This window comes from Xenopus tropicalis, chromosome 3 (assembly GCF_000004195.4).
Source record: "Xenopus tropicalis strain Nigerian chromosome 3, UCB_Xtro_10.0, whole genome shotgun sequence".
Taxonomy (NCBI): Eukaryota; Metazoa; Chordata; class Amphibia; order Anura; family Pipidae; genus Xenopus; species Xenopus tropicalis.
The window spans coordinates 32600077-32618523 of NC_030679.2; the positions used below are offsets into that span (position 1 = coordinate 32600077).

The 18447-nt window shown below is 36.6% G+C and overlaps 2 protein-coding genes across 2 annotated transcripts in view; one reads left to right on the forward strand and one right to left on the reverse strand.

Moving 5' to 3' along the window:
• dock2 (dedicator of cytokinesis 2) overlaps positions 1 to 18447 on the reverse strand; it is a 350017-nt gene that overhangs the window by 102015 nt on the left and 229555 nt on the right. The window contains exons 28-29 of the mRNA XM_031898788.1: positions 3682 to 3780; positions 569 to 663 (exon numbers count right to left, since the gene is read on the reverse strand). Of these exons, the coding sequence (XP_031754648.1) occupies positions 569 to 663; positions 3682 to 3780 (194 nt within the window). The remainder of the gene's footprint in view (positions 1 to 568; positions 664 to 3681; positions 3781 to 18447) is intronic.
• Positions 12934 to 18447, forward strand: part of insyn2b (inhibitory synaptic factor family member 2B) — a 69525-nt gene continuing 64011 nt past the window's right edge. Inside the window, exon 1 of the mRNA XM_012959755.3 lies at positions 12934 to 13077. The gene's annotated coding sequence lies outside the window, so the exon portion shown is untranslated. The remainder of the gene's footprint in view (positions 13078 to 18447) is intronic.

Genomic DNA, 18447 nt, shown 5'->3' on the forward strand with positions numbered 1-18447 from the left:
TGCACTTGCCCATATTTGAACTCTGAGCCCTGCTACTTATTTCCATCCCGCCTCCAGATGTGAATTGTGCTGAAGTGCTCCTATTGACATTTGGGAAACCTGGAGCTACCACCACCTTGGAGGTGTCAAGAATGCCCATGGAGAGTGAGCCAGGAACTGGGAACAACTGGGCCATGACAGGGTTAGAGATGAGGGAACCGGAAGAGGGTGTAGGGATTATGGGAGTTGTAGTTTCCTGGGCTGCTGTGGGGATAGAAGGAGACAAGAGGAGAAGAAAGGAGAATGAAGTAGACCTGGCTTCAACTCCACATCCTCCATGTCAGTGATTGCAGTGAAGGGGATCTGAGCAACCCAAGATGGCACCTATTAAAGCAGCAGCAGCAGCAATGCTTCATATTTTGAAATGCAGGAATGTGGGTTATGAGGGAGCAGGGAGGTCTGTGGAGGAGCCTGGGTTGTCAGTAGCATTTTGTTCTCCTTTAATAACTAAACCTCCAATTACATCTATTGTAACAAGTGTAATTGTCACCAATCACTTATCATAATAATGTTTTAATCATTTTATTACCTGTTCTGCACCATGCTCATAGTAATCCAGTCACATGGATACACGTTCTTTCCAATTAGATCCTTGAACATTATGAAGGTCTCCATCAAGAAGTCCTAAAAAAAAGTACGGCATTTAGAGTTTTATTTTCTAGTATAGTTAGAACTGTTTAGGTAAGTGAAGAGGTAGTTCACCTTTAAGTTAACTTTTAGGAACTTATGCATTTTTTGTGTATTTTTTTTTATTTTCCTTCATGTTCTGCCTTTTTTCTAGCCTGCAATTTAAAATGTTATCTGCACGATTATCATACTTTTAGGGGGTGATTTATCCACGGTCCAGTTTGATTTTTTTTCCCCTCTATTTCAGTTTTCTTGCTCTTTAAAAACTCAAATTCAAGTTATGGTTTGAAAACTTGAATGTCTTGTATTTATTAAGTGCAAAAAACCCGAAAACTTAAATGTAAAAATTTGCGCAACCATTTTGTCGTGTGTGACTTTTTTTACGCGACCGCAACCACGCCTATTTTGACCCGCTAAACAATTTGCCAATGGCAAAATATGGAAATTCGCTGTGAATCCATGCTTGTTTGGGACTTTTTGATGGCAGATAGGCAGGATAGATAGAGAGGGCGTCACAGTGAGTAGAACTAGGTGTGTCAGGCAGACAGAATGTTTAGCATGGGTAGTCTTGGCTATGCTACAGTAAGGGATGAAGTGTCAGTGTTAGAACTAGCAGAAAAGGCCTTTGGCAAAGGACGTCACCAGAAAATTCCTGTTTGGAGAAGGGCAGAGGGGCGTTGGAGGAATGCCGGACTGTTAAGCGGACAGGTGGGGAGTGAGCTACCAGCCAGGGGGACGTGGAGGAAGGCTAGTCACAGTGAAAAGGATGTGAGTGATCCATCTGAGGTTAGGGAATGTTATTTCATTATGGGGTAAGCATGTCTGTGTTGCCAAGTAAGACTCAATGCTGATTGGGACGGTACTGTTGGATATATTTGACTGGCTGGAATCTGAATAAATATTTTGTTAACAGCATTTATATGTGTGGCCATTCATCTATTTGTGCTACAGATTGATACTCTCAGACAATTTGCCACAATTTTTTAATGATTCATTTTTAATTACTTACGCCTAATTGAAAAGTTGATAGGACATTCTATAACAGTAAAAGTCAAGCTAAAGGTGAACTACCCCTTTAAACCAAATCTACAATTGTTTACTAAACCCTGCACATGTAAACGTGGATTTACCAACCTTGATTTTCAACACGGGCATCCTAAAATCTGATTCCAAACAAATGTAGAGGAGATGAACTGGCATAAAATTGCCAAAAAGCAATAAGGTAAAGTTGGCAATGGCTAACTGAAAGCACGACAAGCACGACTTCAGTGGCTTAAGCTAAATATAAAAGTACAAAGTCTTAAAACTTATTTTTATAACAGAAAGCAAGCAAAGCTCGACCTTGGTTCACAAGAAAAAGAGTAGAACAGATTTAATAGATGCTATAGTTAGTTATGATGACTTTATATTTTAAATTGCACTGAAATGGAATTGGTTTACAATAAAAATTCACCTGAGGAATATATTACTATAAAAAACCCAAACATATGCCTATTGCATTATGCTTTTTCCATGACCTAAATTTAAGAGAGTCATCACAATGAAGTTCGGTGTTTGGATTTCTTGACAGCACAAAAAAAGAAATGTCAGTAAAGCCTTCATACAAATCTCTAAGGCATGTCTGAGATTTTGACTCACACTGGAAAAATATAATTTTATTGAAAATACTAATAGAAATAGAACAATATTTATTTTGCAAAGGGTCCAACCAAAGGCATCACCTTCCACGGTTGTAAAAGGAAATTAAAAGCAAAAAAGGTTTAAACTTCCTAATGAAATAAAGTAGGGCTTTGCTTGGTGCAATAAAATAAGACTTTTAATTAACCCATACATTTGTCCTGCTTTAGCAACCTGAGCTGACATTTGGGTGGTATGTTCTGTTTCAGTATATATGACCAGATTGGACACCATGGTCTAAAAAGGAAAAAGGCAACTAATCAAAACCCTCCTACTATAGCAAGGGAGGATCAGCCTGCGAGACAAAGGAGGTGCCAGGCCATGAAAACATGAGTTTAGTAGTTAGGTTTATGGTGAAGTATTATAAAGGCCTGATTTGAAAATGTTTGCACTTGAAAGGGATGAACTTATAAAACAAAGGGCTGCATAATATACGTTGGGCTACTCACCCCCACAATTCCTTTTTCATATGTTTTTGTATGTTTCCTTTGAATTATATTATATTTGTACCTAAATTAGCCTTGGTGTGCTCCCACATAAAGTAATAGCAGTGGATCACACTCTAAAATCATAAGGTGATGGGTAAAATAATTAACATAAAAAAAATCTTCCTATGCAGTTGTTAAGTCTTTCAAAAGTTATAGATATAGAGGCATTGGGAAATTTGTATGATGCTGTGTCTGCTAATGGGGCTCCTGGGATGAGGATTCTGCCAAATGGCCATGAGCGATGGATAGTTTTAATGGGTTTGCACTATGTGGGTGGGGGTGGGTGACGTCACAGCCACGTCACTTGGCGCCAAAATTTCTCACAGGGGGGTTTGGATTGAATGAGGCATCTTGAAAAAGGTCCGAAGATGTGACCGAAACGTTGATTTTGCACATTAAATAATTTTTTTTATTTTTTTCTGCAAATCCTGTGAGTGCTGAGTCCTTTGTTTTTTTACATGGTGGCTACCTTATCCGGCACCCAGGCAGTTTTTGTTTTGGTGGCGTGTGCCCTCTTCTTATTATGTATATATAAGTCAATGTTTTAGTCTTTGTTTGGGACCTTTCTCATGACACAAAAGTTCTGAAACAGGGACTGAGACATATTTTATTTTTCATTGCATTATGAAGTCTCAAAGGCAGCTATACTTGGGAGACCAATCAGTTGACTGGCCATTAGTAGAGATGTAGCGAACTGTTCGCCGGCGAACTAATTCGCGCGAACATCGGGTGTTCGCGAACAGTTTCGGCGATGTTCGCTACATCACTAGCCATTAGAAGGAAGTGGGCTATCTTTTATTGTAAAGATTTGTATTAACACACAATATATATATATATATTTTTTACTTACCACCAGGTCATAATTTGACTTGAATGTTTCGATGTAAACTGTGTAGTGCTGATTGGTCATTTGGTTCAAAATAGCTGTCATGCATGCTACAAAATGACTCTGTCGGGAAAGATAAATATATATATTCAATTATTCAAGTAAGTAGTGCTGAGCTAATAAAAATAGTATGGTTGCAATTATGGTAATCTAAATACTATTAAAAACATATAAAACCCAACAATATATGATAAGAACATCAGAGTGATTAAGTCCTCAGTCTGTTGCTGAACTCTGGAGTCCACTACAAAAGTAGTCTTAGGGGTTTATTTATCATGCTGTGTAAAAAGTGGAGTAAAACATTACCAGTAGTGATGGGCGAAATGTTTCGCCAGGCATGGATTCGCCGTGGAAAAATTCGCCGCACGTCCAAAAATTTTCGACAAAATAATAGCTGCTGCGGGCGACGAAATAATAGCTGCTGCGGGCGACAAAAGAATAGCCGCGGGCAACAATTATTTTTTGACGTGCGACATTTTCGCCGTTTCGCAAATTTTCCGCCGTTTCGCGAATCTTTTGAAAGATTCACAAATTTTCTGGCGAAGCGGGACAGATTCACTCATCACTAAATACCAGTGATGTTGCTCATAGCAGATGCTTTGCTTTCTTTTCTAATTATTGAAATCTAATAGCTGATTGGTTGCCCTGGATAACATCACCGGTAATGCTTCACTCCACTTTTTACACAGCATAATAAATATACCCCTCTTATGAACCAGACATAGGTCCATAGACCCACATTGTTCTATATGTAACTTCAACAGTAAAATGACAAAAGCTATCAGAATTTCCTATAGGGTTAAATGATAAAACTCACCAGTGATTTTGGATATTCTTATTATTGAACAAAAGTAAATTTGTAGTATATAGTATCCATATCTATCTATCTATCTATCTTGACGTGAGCAATGTCGGATCTTGACTCGCCTTTCTCCCAACCTTAACCCCTTTACCTGTTTTTACTTACTAACCCCAATAAACACACGGACACCAATTCTTGGGATAAAATGGCCGCAGAACATTTATTAATAACAATTAGAGTTTTAATTTAAAACATATCATAAGAACAAATAAGATAGAAAACAACTCTTGAACACAATACAAATGTTTGTATAACAAACAACCAACTTTGAATAAACATAAACCATAATATACACCATAACAAGCCAATAGCTGCGCAGCGCAACTGGCGCTGCCAGCTGCCCTTCCAGCCCGGAACCCCCTACCCAACAAAACTCACCTCCTAATCCACTTACTTACCCCTGAGGTTCCAGGCATGCCATCCCCAAACAATTTACAAACTCCCTTCCTAATCCAACCATTGTTTTCCCCCAACTCAATCACCCCGCCAACACCACTCGTTGCCTCCACCTCTATAGGGAGGGAGGGTGGGCGTTTTCCTATGCTGCCTAAAATGGATGAGGAGCGGAAACGTTTTCCAGCTATTTATACCCCAATACGAAACCACCAATCAGATAAAAAACTGGGAGTGGCTATGTCTGTCCTACTGCTACGTCATGCCCCTGCTTCCCTACGTTTCCCTACGGGTCATTGGGCTACTATCTATCTAGTTATAGATATACCAATAGATATGTTTTAACTATATATTGTATCACATACCCCCTCCTTCAAATGCCAGCTTGGAAAGGTCAAAACTAGTGTCATCGCCTTTTATTTGAGTTATTACCACTTTTCTGTCATTTTACTGCAATTAGTTAACAACAAGGAACATGATCTTTGAATATTACATGATCTGTATTTGATCCAAAGCCATTCATTTCATTACTGCTTAGAAACAATTACCGATCATTGATTAAACTGCCCTTAAGCAACAAATGTTCTTGCCTGACCACAAATGTTACGAACAACTGATACCCTTGCCATGTTGGAAATTAATACATCACATTCGTAGTTCAATCTTTAGCAATACCTTTTTTTTGGGTAATAGTTTACCCTTTTTAAATTTAATTGTCAAAAAAAAGAAAGACTCTAAGGTACACGATATAAACTCCAGCTTGTTATCGTGGGTGAAATATTGACTTTATTCTTCATAAATACTTGATACAATGGGATCAGCAGATCAGAAGTTAGGGGATAGAAGAAACAATGGGCCACATAATAGCTCCCTTAATTTTTCTTTTTCCATAAACATAACATTGATACCACAGGGTATTTTGATTAATTAAAGATGTAACTCTGAAGAAAATCAAGGTCGAGACATCAGCATTTCTACTCTCTGAAGAATTTGCTTGTCAAAACAATAACATGAATAATTACGCTCAGACAAAAATGAAGGCAGGTTTTCAAAAAATTAATTAGAAAAACATTTTGAGAACTAGAAAGGGAAGTTAAATAGTAAAAACCACTGTGCAAAGTTTGGGGACCCTGGTTTTAATAGTGTGCAAAGTTTAGGGAGTGTAGCCTCAAAGCTGTAAGATAGGCAGCAGTTTCAATTTCCCCATTAAAGTCAATGGGTACAATGAGATTGGCTGTTGTTGGCCCCACCCACTTTGAGTTTTTTTTTTAAAAAAAAAACTTGACTGTGCAAAGTTTGGGAACTCTGGAATCAAACCAATAAAAATCAATAGGTGAAATTTGATTGGCTGTTGGTGGCTCCGCCTACTTTTCAAAACTAAAACTGCAGTCCTCTAGTGACCAAGTGTAAAAAGTTTGGGGACCCTGGTGTTATTACTGTGAGAATGGCAGCATGTTGAATTTCCGCCAAATCAATTGGTAAAATCTGATTGGCTATTCACAGCTCCGCCCACTTTTGGGCATCCAGCAATTCAAAAAGCAGATTCAAAAAGCTGGTTCTTCACTTTGTAATGGCTGATACAATGCTATTTGAAATGAGTCTCTCTAGTTAGAAAGTATTTGCTGCCCCTTACCCTGACCCTTTGCCTCCACTGTACTTTGAGGGCAAAGTTTCTGGCTGTTGGGTTTGACATCTAGAAAAACAGCCATTACTTTTCATGGATTGTTACTAATGCACTATAAAACACATTGTAGTGGGCACCCAGCAAGCTACAGTACAGTATACATCTCTATTCAATAGATGCAATTAGAGACTAAGCTCCTGGGGCATCATTCATGGGCGTGGCCTAATGTTTGTCTGTGCAAAGATATAACATAAATATGTCAGTGTAGGAATTATAGGAATTTCTCTATTTCTCTTGCAGACATCTGTGGGACATAGGGACCATGGGGTGTAGTATACCAGCAGGAGGCAGGACACTAGATAGGAAGAAGAGTAGTAACCCCTCCTCCGACTTTATCTAAAAATTGCTTAGTAAATGTGCCCCTTAGCGTCTAAAAATTGCGCCAAATTGTATTGAAACACAACAGTTCTTACCAAAACCAATGGCGGCAAATGTTTAGTTTTAGGTATGCGTAATCTGAATTTTTGACATTACAAAGCACTAAACAAATTCAGTTTATTACATTTTTATTAGTTTTGCTGATACAGGTATGGGATCCCTTATCCAGAAAGTTCAGAATTACGGAATGGCCATCTTCCATATAAGCAAATCATTCTAATTCTTACAAATGATTTCCTTTTTCTCTGTAATAATAAAACAGTACCTGTACTTGATCCCAACTAAGATATAATTGCCCCTTATTGGGGGCAGAACAGCCCTATTGGGTTTATTTAATGGTTAAATGATTCCCTTTTCTCTGTAATAATAAAACAGTACCTGTACTTGATCCCAACTAAGATATAATTACCCCTTATTGGAGGCAAAATAATCCTATTGGGTTTATTTCATGTTTAAATGATTCCCTTTTCCCTGTAATAATAAAACAGTACCTGTACTTGATCCCAACTAAGATATAATTACCCCTTATTGGGGGCAGAACAGCCCTATTGGGTTTATTTAATGGGTAAATGATTCCCTTTTCTCTGTAATAATAAAACAGTACCTGTACTTGATCCCAACTAAGATATAATTACCCCTTAATGGAGGCAAAGCAATCCTATTGGATTTATTTAATATTTAAATGATTTTTAGCAGACAAGTTATGGAGATCCAAATTACAGAAAGACCCCTTATCTGGAAAACCCCAGGTCCTGAGCATTCTGGATAACAGGTCCCATACCTGTACTTGCATTTTTTTTTACACAGGAAAAATATAACATCTCACACCATGTTGCGTTGGTTTGGTCTTAATAATATGTTTTTTTAAGCGCTTGGTATTTTTTGATGATTTTTTTTAATGTTTGCAGCAGCTTTGTTTTATTATTCTGTGTCTGTGTGCTTAAAGGGATGGTCTGCGGTGTCTGCAGATATTTAAGTTGTGCTAATGAGATTGAAGTAAAACATCAATGACAAATAGGGCACTGACTGTATTAACAGGCCTACAAAGCCTTTTTCAACCTGACAATTTCCTAGACGATAACAAATGCCCCTGGTATTTCAGGCTAAATTCCATAGCATCCACAACAATATGGGGCTACATATAAACTACATGGGAACTGCGGAATGTGGAAAATCTCTGCAAATGTTTAGTGTTTTGAAAGGTTTTAATTAACATCAGACAAGTCTCTTGCATTACCATAGCTGGTTATTTAAAATAAATTACTAATAAGGTCTTCTTCAGTTTCCTGAGTCACTCTTCGAGAAATAATGGCAGCCTTTTGTTTAATATTTATACATTTTTTCCTCTTACACAGAAGGCACAATTGATTCCTTGCTGCAGGCTTGCATAAAAATGACTGTGATAAAACAAGATAGATATCAAGTAAATCTATTTAGAGTGGATAAAATGCTCTGCAACATTCTATGTATACATAAAAACATAGCAATCTTCATTTAAGTTAATTGCCCTTTGTCTTATGAGCATCCCTTTGCTTTATGTAGCACAGAAGCATAGAGGGGGGGGGGGGGGATATATATATATATATATATATACAACCTGTATACAGATGCATACATATATTATAGCCAAAAGTATTTGGACAAAAAATGAATTGTCCCCAGCTGGAACACACAAAGTGCCCTTGGAAACAATGAACTATAGAACTAGAAAGCATTGGAGTAGCAGTGGATGTGATCTACTTAGATTGTGCATTTGATACAGTACTAGTGATGAGCGAATCTGTCCCGTTTCGCTTCGCCGAAAAATTAGCAAATCTTTCAAAAGATTTGCGAAGCAAAGGAAAATTCCCGAAACAGTGAAAATGTTGCACGTCAAAAAAATTTGTTGCCCGCAACTATTCTTTTGTCGCCCACGGCTATTCTTTCAGTGCGCGGCTATTCTTTCGTCGCCCACGTTTATTCTTTTGTCGCGTGGCTATTCTTTGTCATCCGTGGCTATTCTTTCGTCACCCGTGGCTATTCTTTAGGCGCCCGCGGCTATTCTGTTGTCGCGCGGCTATTCTTTTGTTGCCCGTGACTATTCTTTTGATGCCCGCGACTATTCTTTTGACGCCCGTGACTATTCTTTTGACACCTGCGACCATTTTTGGATGTGCGTCAAATTTTTCGGCTGCAAATTTTTTCATCCAAACAATCCGCCAATGGTGAAACGCAGAAATTTGCCGCAAATCCATGCTATACAGTACCACTAGTGATGAGCTAATTTTTTCAGCAGGCATGGATTTGCAGCGAATTTCTGCATTTAGTTGCGTGTCAAAAAAGCAGCAGCAGCAGTCCCGTCATATTGTCCGTGATTGCATCAAAATGGGCGTGGTTGCATAAAAATATTAAAGACCCATTAAATAAATCTCAATTATTGTTTTACTATTATTATTATAATTATTATTACATTGTATTCAAATGCATAAGATTTTTTTTTTTTAATTACTATGCTTTTAAATTAAAACAGAATTTTTAATGAATGTATATAACCTTAGGCAAATGTGCCTGTAAAACACTACAGGCCAAGCTCAGCGAGCATAATAACAATATATTTTGATGGTAAAAACATGTCACAGCCCCACAAATCAATGCCAGCCATGCTGTGAGATACACAGAGCTTATGACTGTGACTGAATAAATCAATGCAAGTAAAATATCTTTGGGTGAGAAACCCTGTCATTTACAAAGTCAAACTGTTTCTACTTGTCCAACAGGGATTTTGCCAATAATTCAACATTCATTTTTAAAGGAAATGTGCTCTGTTGTTAATGAATGCCGTAATCAGCTGCAATAATTATTATCTAAAAATTGTTATTTGACCTATGTTGTTCCTTTTTAATTTTCTTATTGTCCATTCCCTGATTGAGTTCCTGCTTTAACAAGGAAATGCAATACAAAACAAATCATTTCTGAATAAAAATAAAATAATTACCAGGCTGATAGCAGAGGTGGGTGCAATATATCATGGTATGGAAGTTCCATTATCCATTATGGAAGTTCCATTGTCCAGAAACCCGTTATCCAAACGGATTTGGAAAGTCTAAATTTTTAAAAATGATTCCTTTTTCTCTGTAATAAGAAAACAGTACCTTGTACTTCTTCCCAACTAAAATCAAATTGTTCCTTAATGGAGGTAAATAAACCTATTGGACTTATTTATTGTTCAAATGTTTTTTTTTTTAGTAGATTTAAAGGAAAAGGACAGGTAAAAACTAAGTAAGCTTTATCAGAAAGGTCTATGTAAATTCAGCCATAAGCACTTACAGAAATGCTGCACTGAGTTCTCTAAAAAAAAAAAAACACAGGCTTTCTTGTCTCAATTTTTGTAAATATGTTGTTCGGGTGTCCGACTTCCTTTCTCAGAAAAATCCTTTATTCCCTGGGCCAGAGTCTGTACAACTCTCTCTTCTCTCCCTGCTCCCCCCCTGCCATAAGAATGCTTAGAACTCCCTCTCCCCTCCCTTAGGAATGTGTGATCTGAGCTATAATGGCTAGACTTCAAACAGGAAGCTATTTAAAATGGCAGCTGCTATCTTAAAGGAGAAAGAAAGGTAAAAACTCAGTAAGCTTTATCAGAAAGGTCTATGTAAATACAGCCAAAAGCACTCACAGAAAAGCTGCACTGACTCTGAAAAAATATTTCTTGTGTCTGTAATTCCTGTGCCACAGACACACAGCTTTCTCTTTCTCCCCTATCCTGCTCCCCCCTCCCTCAAGAATGCTAAGAACTCACTCTCCCCCCTTAGAAATGTGGATCTGAGCTAAGCAGCAGGAAGCTGACTCCTAGTCTTACTAACTGAGCATATTCACTTGGTCCCTGTGTCTGTGCAGGAGTGAGGCATTATGGGAACTTTCTTTACACAGCTTAGCGTTTTTTCTTCCTGTTTGGCTTCTGATCTTCTGAACAGGTGAAATATGGGGGCAATATAGAGACAACTGAAGGTATGCCTGCAGAAAGAGATTAACTCTTTATTAGCCTTTCCTTCTCCTTTAAGCAAACGGAGAAAGCTTCTAGGTCTCTTTACTCTGGTATGGTAATGCTTTCAGCAGGATAAATATATTGTTCTAGGTGGCACTAATGTGACAAATCTATTGGCAGTAAAATGCCAAAATGACTTTCCTTCTCTTTTAAAGAGATCCAAATTACAGAAAGACCCCTTATCCAGGAAAGGGGATAACAGTTTCTATACCTTGGCTGATTTTCTGTATGACCACAAGTGCAAAATGCAATTTCAGACGCAACTCACTAATTTATTTACCCATAAAGCAGTATTTCTTTTTTACCAGAACCTCAGCATTATTGTAGGGGCACGCAAATTTCTGGCAAGAAATGACATCATTTCTGGCGTTAAAATTAAAGCAGAAATTACCGTCACGTTCCGGATGGAGATAGCGCTAAGATTCTATTGTGTGAATAGGCACACTCAGGCACAATCATTACAGCAGACTGGGCAGGTATTGGTGCTTGGAGCACAACAATTTAATGCAACCACACTGGTGGCTGTATTCATAAATGAGACCAATTATATCTATAGGTATGGAATCTATTATCCAGAATGCTTGGGACCAGGGGTTTTCAGGAAAAGGGATCTTTCTGTAATTTGGATCCCCATATCTTAAGGTAAAAACATTTAAACATTAAATACACCCAAAATAATTCAAGCAGCTTAGTTACCACTAGTGATGAATGAATATGTCCCCTTTCATTTCCCCAAATAATTAACAAAATGGTGAAAAATTCATGAAACGTGAAAAATTGTTGCACATGTCAAAAAAATGATGCTCGCATCAAAAAATGTTGCACAGAGAATTTTTCGGTGCTCCATTTTTTCGCCCATTTTGTCGAAAAAATGGCGAAACCCGGAAATTCTCAGCGAATCCATGCCTGGTGAAACATTTTGCTCATCACTAGTTACCACTGAGTACAAGGTACAGATAGAGGGTTCATTATCCAGAAACACATTTTTTCCCTGTACCTTGTACTTGATCCTAACTAAGATATAATTAATCATTATTGGAGGCAAAACAGCCATACTGGGTTTAATTACTGTTTAAATAGTTTTTTAATAGAGTTAAGGTATGGAGATTCAAAGATCCCTTATTTGGAAAACCCCAGGTCCCAAGCATTATGGATAACCGGTCCCATACCTGTACTGTTTTATTATTACTATCTTTATGGGATATAACTTTCTGGTAGTTTAGGTTTCCAGAAACGAGAATCTATATCAGTATAGGATTTATTTTTTTTTGTGAGGAGGAAAAAAAATAATATTCCTTTGCCCTTTTTGTCATTGCAGACTGAGGGAGAAAAATATTTAGTCTGCGGATAAACACCTTTGCATATCTAATTATATATTAGCTTTTTTAGTGCCACAGAATCTAGAATATACAGTACCTGCATAAAAACATCATAGTGCTGGCACCATAAATTCTTTGATTCTATGCTGCACATTTGTTTTTTATGGCATAGATTTAAAAAAAAAGCAAAGGGTTTTAATATAAACTAATTCATAAAATCATGTGCATTTCAACCTTCATGTTAATTCTAGGTATAACTGCGATTTGGTAATTGGATAAATCCATAACATTGCTAATACCATTACCTTGTACTTGTGGTGTTAAATACACTGAGCGGTTTAATTTCATATGAAATTAACTGTTTGAGTAAAAAATTCTGCAAGGTCAGTGACAGTAAAGTGTCATTTTCACTGTGCAATAATCCTCAAACATGCTGGCTGTGTCCTGAGCACTGCAAGGCAGTCTGCTTAAATTCAGCCACTAGAGGGCTTTCACTTCCATATGGTGGATGCTGCTCAGTTTGCAATGCTTTTTATTATTTATTCCTACGTGAGCACAACCGACTTCTTGCATGCAAACAGGAGATTTCTTCTAGAGATAAGGGACTTACTGTACCATCTTTTTGGGAATCGCATTAGTGTTAATCACAGCTTTGCTGAGAAGATAGATATTGTTCTGCAGGTAACAATCTAACATCTCTCAGGTAAGGATATGCTTTAGGTGCTGGCTTGATATTGCTACGAAGGGCAAAAGGCTTTTTAAATCTCTATTAATGGCTTACTTCTGGCAATATTGTCTTTCTTTCTCTTTTTTAAAGACTTTATTGATGCTGTGTCTCTTCTGAAACAAGCTGCTGGCAATAAAGTATGACTTTCATTTATTTTCTGCATGGGTTTTAAACAGTTTTGAAATAGATCTGTATCTATAGATATTTATAGATCTATGCCTGTGCATTTATATATATATCTGTACTAATATAGATATATGTATATACTGTATATAAGTACTGTATATAAGTATTTATTAGTGTACTCAGTTATTAAGTCCTTGTTAAGAACAATTTTATACATGCTGAAAACTCCAGTGTGCAAGGCTAATAAGCGTTCTTACTGCACATGATAATTGTATGGTTTTTGTATTTTTATAGCTATGTATCACATGCTATTATTTTGTTGAGAATTTTGCGTACAGAATTATGAAATTGCTCATTTCATAATATCAGTTACTGAGCCGGATTCTGCTGCTGCTCAGATTCAAGTCAGGTAGAGATAATTGAGTTTGATCAGGTCTACAATTTAACTTGAGCATGGAGTCTGACATTGTAGCTGTGATTGGAAATAGATAGAGCACAACTTGTATAATCACATTTGTGCAAAGTCATTACTTGCAGTGGCTTGTCATATTTCTTTTCTCCATATGACCTGGAGGGAGGCAGGGGAAAAAAGTGATTTCAACGCTGAGCAAAGTTTTTATATATATACAGTATTTTAAATTCCTTATCATAGATAGCTTTGTGCAGGTACGGTATTTGTCATTTCTAAGAGTGCCCTGTATGTTTTCTGTTTTAATTATAGTCTGTTTTAAAGTGTTAAACATTTATGGTACAGCATAGAATTCAAATATATTCGAAACGGTGCTAAAACCCCACACTCAGAGGGCTCTAAACATATATCACCATGGCCCCTTTATGTTTAAGATGTAGCATCTTATCCAATAATGACCTTGTTCTGGTTTCATCATGTCTCATCACAAATCAATACATCTGTTAAGAGGTAATGCAATCTATGCTCTTAGGAAGAAGAATCTAACCTGTCTGTGTACAGTGTATATGGATCACCTCTTGGGGATTATTAGAGGCTACATGTTTAAAATGATTCCTCTATTTATTTATCTATTAGTGTATATTATATCAATGACACAGAGTGCCGTACAAAAGAGAGGATTTCTAGTAAACAAAGAAAGTTTCTTAACTGTTCAGTAGGTCAGATTAGATATTAGGAGATGTTTTGTCCTAATAGGTTGCACCAGTTTGTCTATAAGGTACACCTCCTGGAGATGAATCCAGGGGCAACTGAGTGACCCGGGCATTGTATAGTTGCTTGCATTGCCTGCATTTGTTCAATGGTTTAAATGAAACAATCCCGCTGTATTACTTTCTGCTTTTCAATTATTTCTAAGGAACCACAGTTTACTGTTAACTTCTACTTTCTTTGTAAATGTAATGCACATATAGAATTAAACACATGTACATGCGAATGAACCTTTGCTTACAGGTAACTACCATAAAGGTGAGGGGGGGGGTAATTTTAGTGGTTTGTACCTGTTCATGTAGCTACCGTACTAATCACCGGGGGCTAAAAATGCTCATAACTGCACCATGTGTAACTGCCATTCCTTCTTATACCTAAGCAGCAGCTTTATGGAGGAGAGTCTAGCTATCTTTGCAGCACATCATTTTATAGAAAAGTATTGTTGATATGACTGCAGGATGTGGAGTTCTTACCAGGATTAATTTAACAGTAACTTAAAAACAAAATATTTCATCTTTAACTACGATTTAGTGAGCAACAAAACCTTCCAGCAGTTAGTAGAAGTGGATTAACAGAGCAGCATTTTTATATTAGGGGAAAATAGTACAGGTATGGGACCTGTTATCCAGAATGCTCGGGACCTGGGGTTTTCCGGATAAGGGATCTCTCTGTAATTTGGATCTCCATAACTTGTCTGCTAAAAATAATTTAAATATTGAATAAACCCAATAGGATTGTTTTTCCTCTAATAAGAATTCATTATATCTAAGTTGGGATCAAGTACAAGGTTCTGTTTTATAATTACAGAGAAAAAGGAAATCATTTTTAAAAAATTAGAATTATTTTCCTATAATGGAGTCTGACCTTCATGGATAACGGGTTTCCGGATAAGGGTTCCCATACCTATAACTTTAAGGCTTATGCCATATCTTTATGTTAAGCTTTCCAAATGTAGCATTTTGTCCTGTATCTTTATTTATCATAGTTAAGCTCAAATAAACAAGGCACTTTTTACTTTTGTATTTGTATGTCTGTAGTATATTTGATGTATACTCTTCTCTGTTACATAGTGCTACACAACATGTTGGTGGTTTATGAATATATTTTGATAATAATAATAGTTCTGTGGCAAATTAGGATAAAAAATGTACCCCATGTCCATCTACAACATGTAACATTTTGAGTACAGGTATAGGATCTGTTATCTGGAAACCCTTATCTAGAAAGCTCCAAAACATGGGAAGGCCATCTCCCTTAGACTCCATTTTACTCAAATAATTCTAATTTTTAAGAATGATTTCCCTTTTCTCTGTAATAATTATACAACACCTTGTAATAAGATACAATTAATCCTTATTGGAGGCAAAACAATCCTATTGGGTTTAACTAATGTTTAAATGATTTTTAGCAGATATGAAGATCCAAATTATGGAAAGATCCCTTATTCAGAAAACCCCAGGTTTCATGCATGCTGAAAAACAGGTCCCATACCAGTATACGGTTTTATACCCATAACTAAAATGTGTTTTGTTCTCCTTATAATATCCAGAATGCTTGGGACCTGGGGTTATTGGAATAAGGAATCTTTCTGTCATTTGAATCACCAGACCTGCTAAAAATAATGTTAACATCAAATAAACCCAGTAGGATTGTTTTGCCACCAATATGGATTCATGTAGCTTAGTTACCATCAAGTACAAGGTACTGTTTTATTATTACAGAGAAAAAGTAAAACATTATTTATTTGATTAATATGGACTTCCTGCAATTCTGAGCTTTCTGGATAATGGTTCTCTGAAGAGACCCATTAATGTACAAGCATAAGAAAATATACACACACCTATACTGTAAATACACTGTATATACTGTATATCCAAATGCTCAACCACACACTTATCTCATACTGGCTTTCTGTCATTTAGTTAATGGTCTAAACAATGGATGATGTTGGCATTTATATAATAAACAGAATAAACTAATTTTGTGCCTTGAATAGCTTATTCTCAAAAGCTGATATCATGTAGCGGGGTACATTGCTTGCTTCACGAATTAAGCTGCTCTTAGAGAACAAACTCTTAAAGAGATACACCCTTTGTAAAAACGTAATAATAGGAAAGCAGAGAATTACCTTTTTTTTCTCACTGAACAGCTTAGTATACCATGCCTACATAACACTGACAATCTTTGCCAATGATATTGCTACAGCAGCATCTAGGTTAGAATGAATAAGGTTTGCACACAGTCAAGATTATGTATCAATACTGGAGAAATTAGCATCTGGGCAATAACCAATGGCAACCAATCAAACGTTTGCTTGTACCTGCAGTCAGCTGAAAAAAACAAAGCGCTGATTGGTTGCTGTGAGTTACTGCCAAGGTGCCAGTTTGTCCAGTCTTGATAAATGAGCCTCACTGTACACAAAAGACCAATATTTTAATACAAATACCCTACTAAATGCTGAGCTCTTGGCTGTACTTGGTTGATATATTGTATATATATCATGATTATTATTACAAATAAAGCTTACAGTATCTTAAAAAATGAATTCAAATGAATTGTTGTCTGTAAGAGGCTCTTACTATAAAATAAGTAGTGCGAAAGTGAATATGTACAGTCAAGGCTAATAATAAATTTTTTTTTCATAAAATTACCAAACCACCATTTTTTTTTTAAAACATTTAAAAAATGTGTTATCTTCCACATGTTCTCGTGTCCAAAGGCAAAAAATGCTAAATATGAATGCCCAAGCCTATTGATTACTGTGATATCATATTAATATCTCATTACAGACCATTTCTTTTAAAAAGCATTTTCTTTTTCTCTGTAATAATAAAAAAAAGTACCTCGTGCTTAATCGCTACTATGGTATAATGAATCCTTATTTTTATTTTTTAACAGACTTAGGGTGAAGATACACGGAGCTACTAGTAGCAGCTACTTGTTTTGGCTACTAAAATAGAAAAGCCTGATCATTTACTGATAATTGTCGCTATGTGTTTTAGCAGAGGCAATTCTCAGTATTGTCTATGGCAGGGGATTTTCTGGCATTTAGTAGCCGTGACAAATAGCTGCTACTAAGTAGCTCTGTGTGTCTTCATCCTTAAGGTATGGAGAGCAAAGTTATGGAAAGATCCTTTATCTGGAAAGCACTACGTCCCGAGTGTTCTGGATAAAAAGTCCCATTGCTGTACACAGGAAAATTCAACTTTGTCTTCCCCATAGACTTGCACTATGATACATTTCCCACAAAGTTTGACTTTGGTTGACCGAATATGGAAGACATGGGTTGGAATGTTTTGCAACTGCTAGTGCTTATAGCTAGAAATACTTTCTGGAATAGTGAAAATGTTCTAATAAAGGAGCCAGATATTGATTGTTTTCATATTGAGAAAAGTCATGACAAATTTCAAAAGTTTAAAAGTGTTAAACTGGCACTAAATCAAGGGTTTAATCAAGGGTTTATATTCCTACATTGGCTCTTCCTTAAAGAAAAAAACTTTTTTTGCCTTGCAAATGCCCCTTATACTAAGGTAACGATGTACAATGCACATTTCTGTGCTTCCTTTGATAAAGCACCCAATGGTGCGAAATGTGTATGGAGGGAGTGGCTAACAAGGGGTATGTGGACAGAGGGATGCCTCTGGCATATGTGGTATGCTTTAAATCATTTTAATTAATGTGGAAACACTTTTTGCACTAATAAAAACGTTAGGAGTAAGTAATTCTGCATGTTATTTATTTATTATATGCTATATGTGCAGGACCTTGCCCTAAATATTCATCCCAGTATGTACCCTAATAAGTTAATGTTTGCAAAATTAGTGAACCTCAATTCTAAACTTATCAAAGACATATTAGTCTTTTAACATTCAATATGCTCTATTTAAAGGTTTTTAGTCATACACAGAACTAAAGATGCAGCTAAAGTTTCTTTAGCATGTTATCACATTACCCCCTATATGTAATAAATAATGTAACTAAGTTTTCCCCGAGAGCAGTAACCCATAGCAACTAATACGTTTGTTTTTAAAGAGGTGACCAGT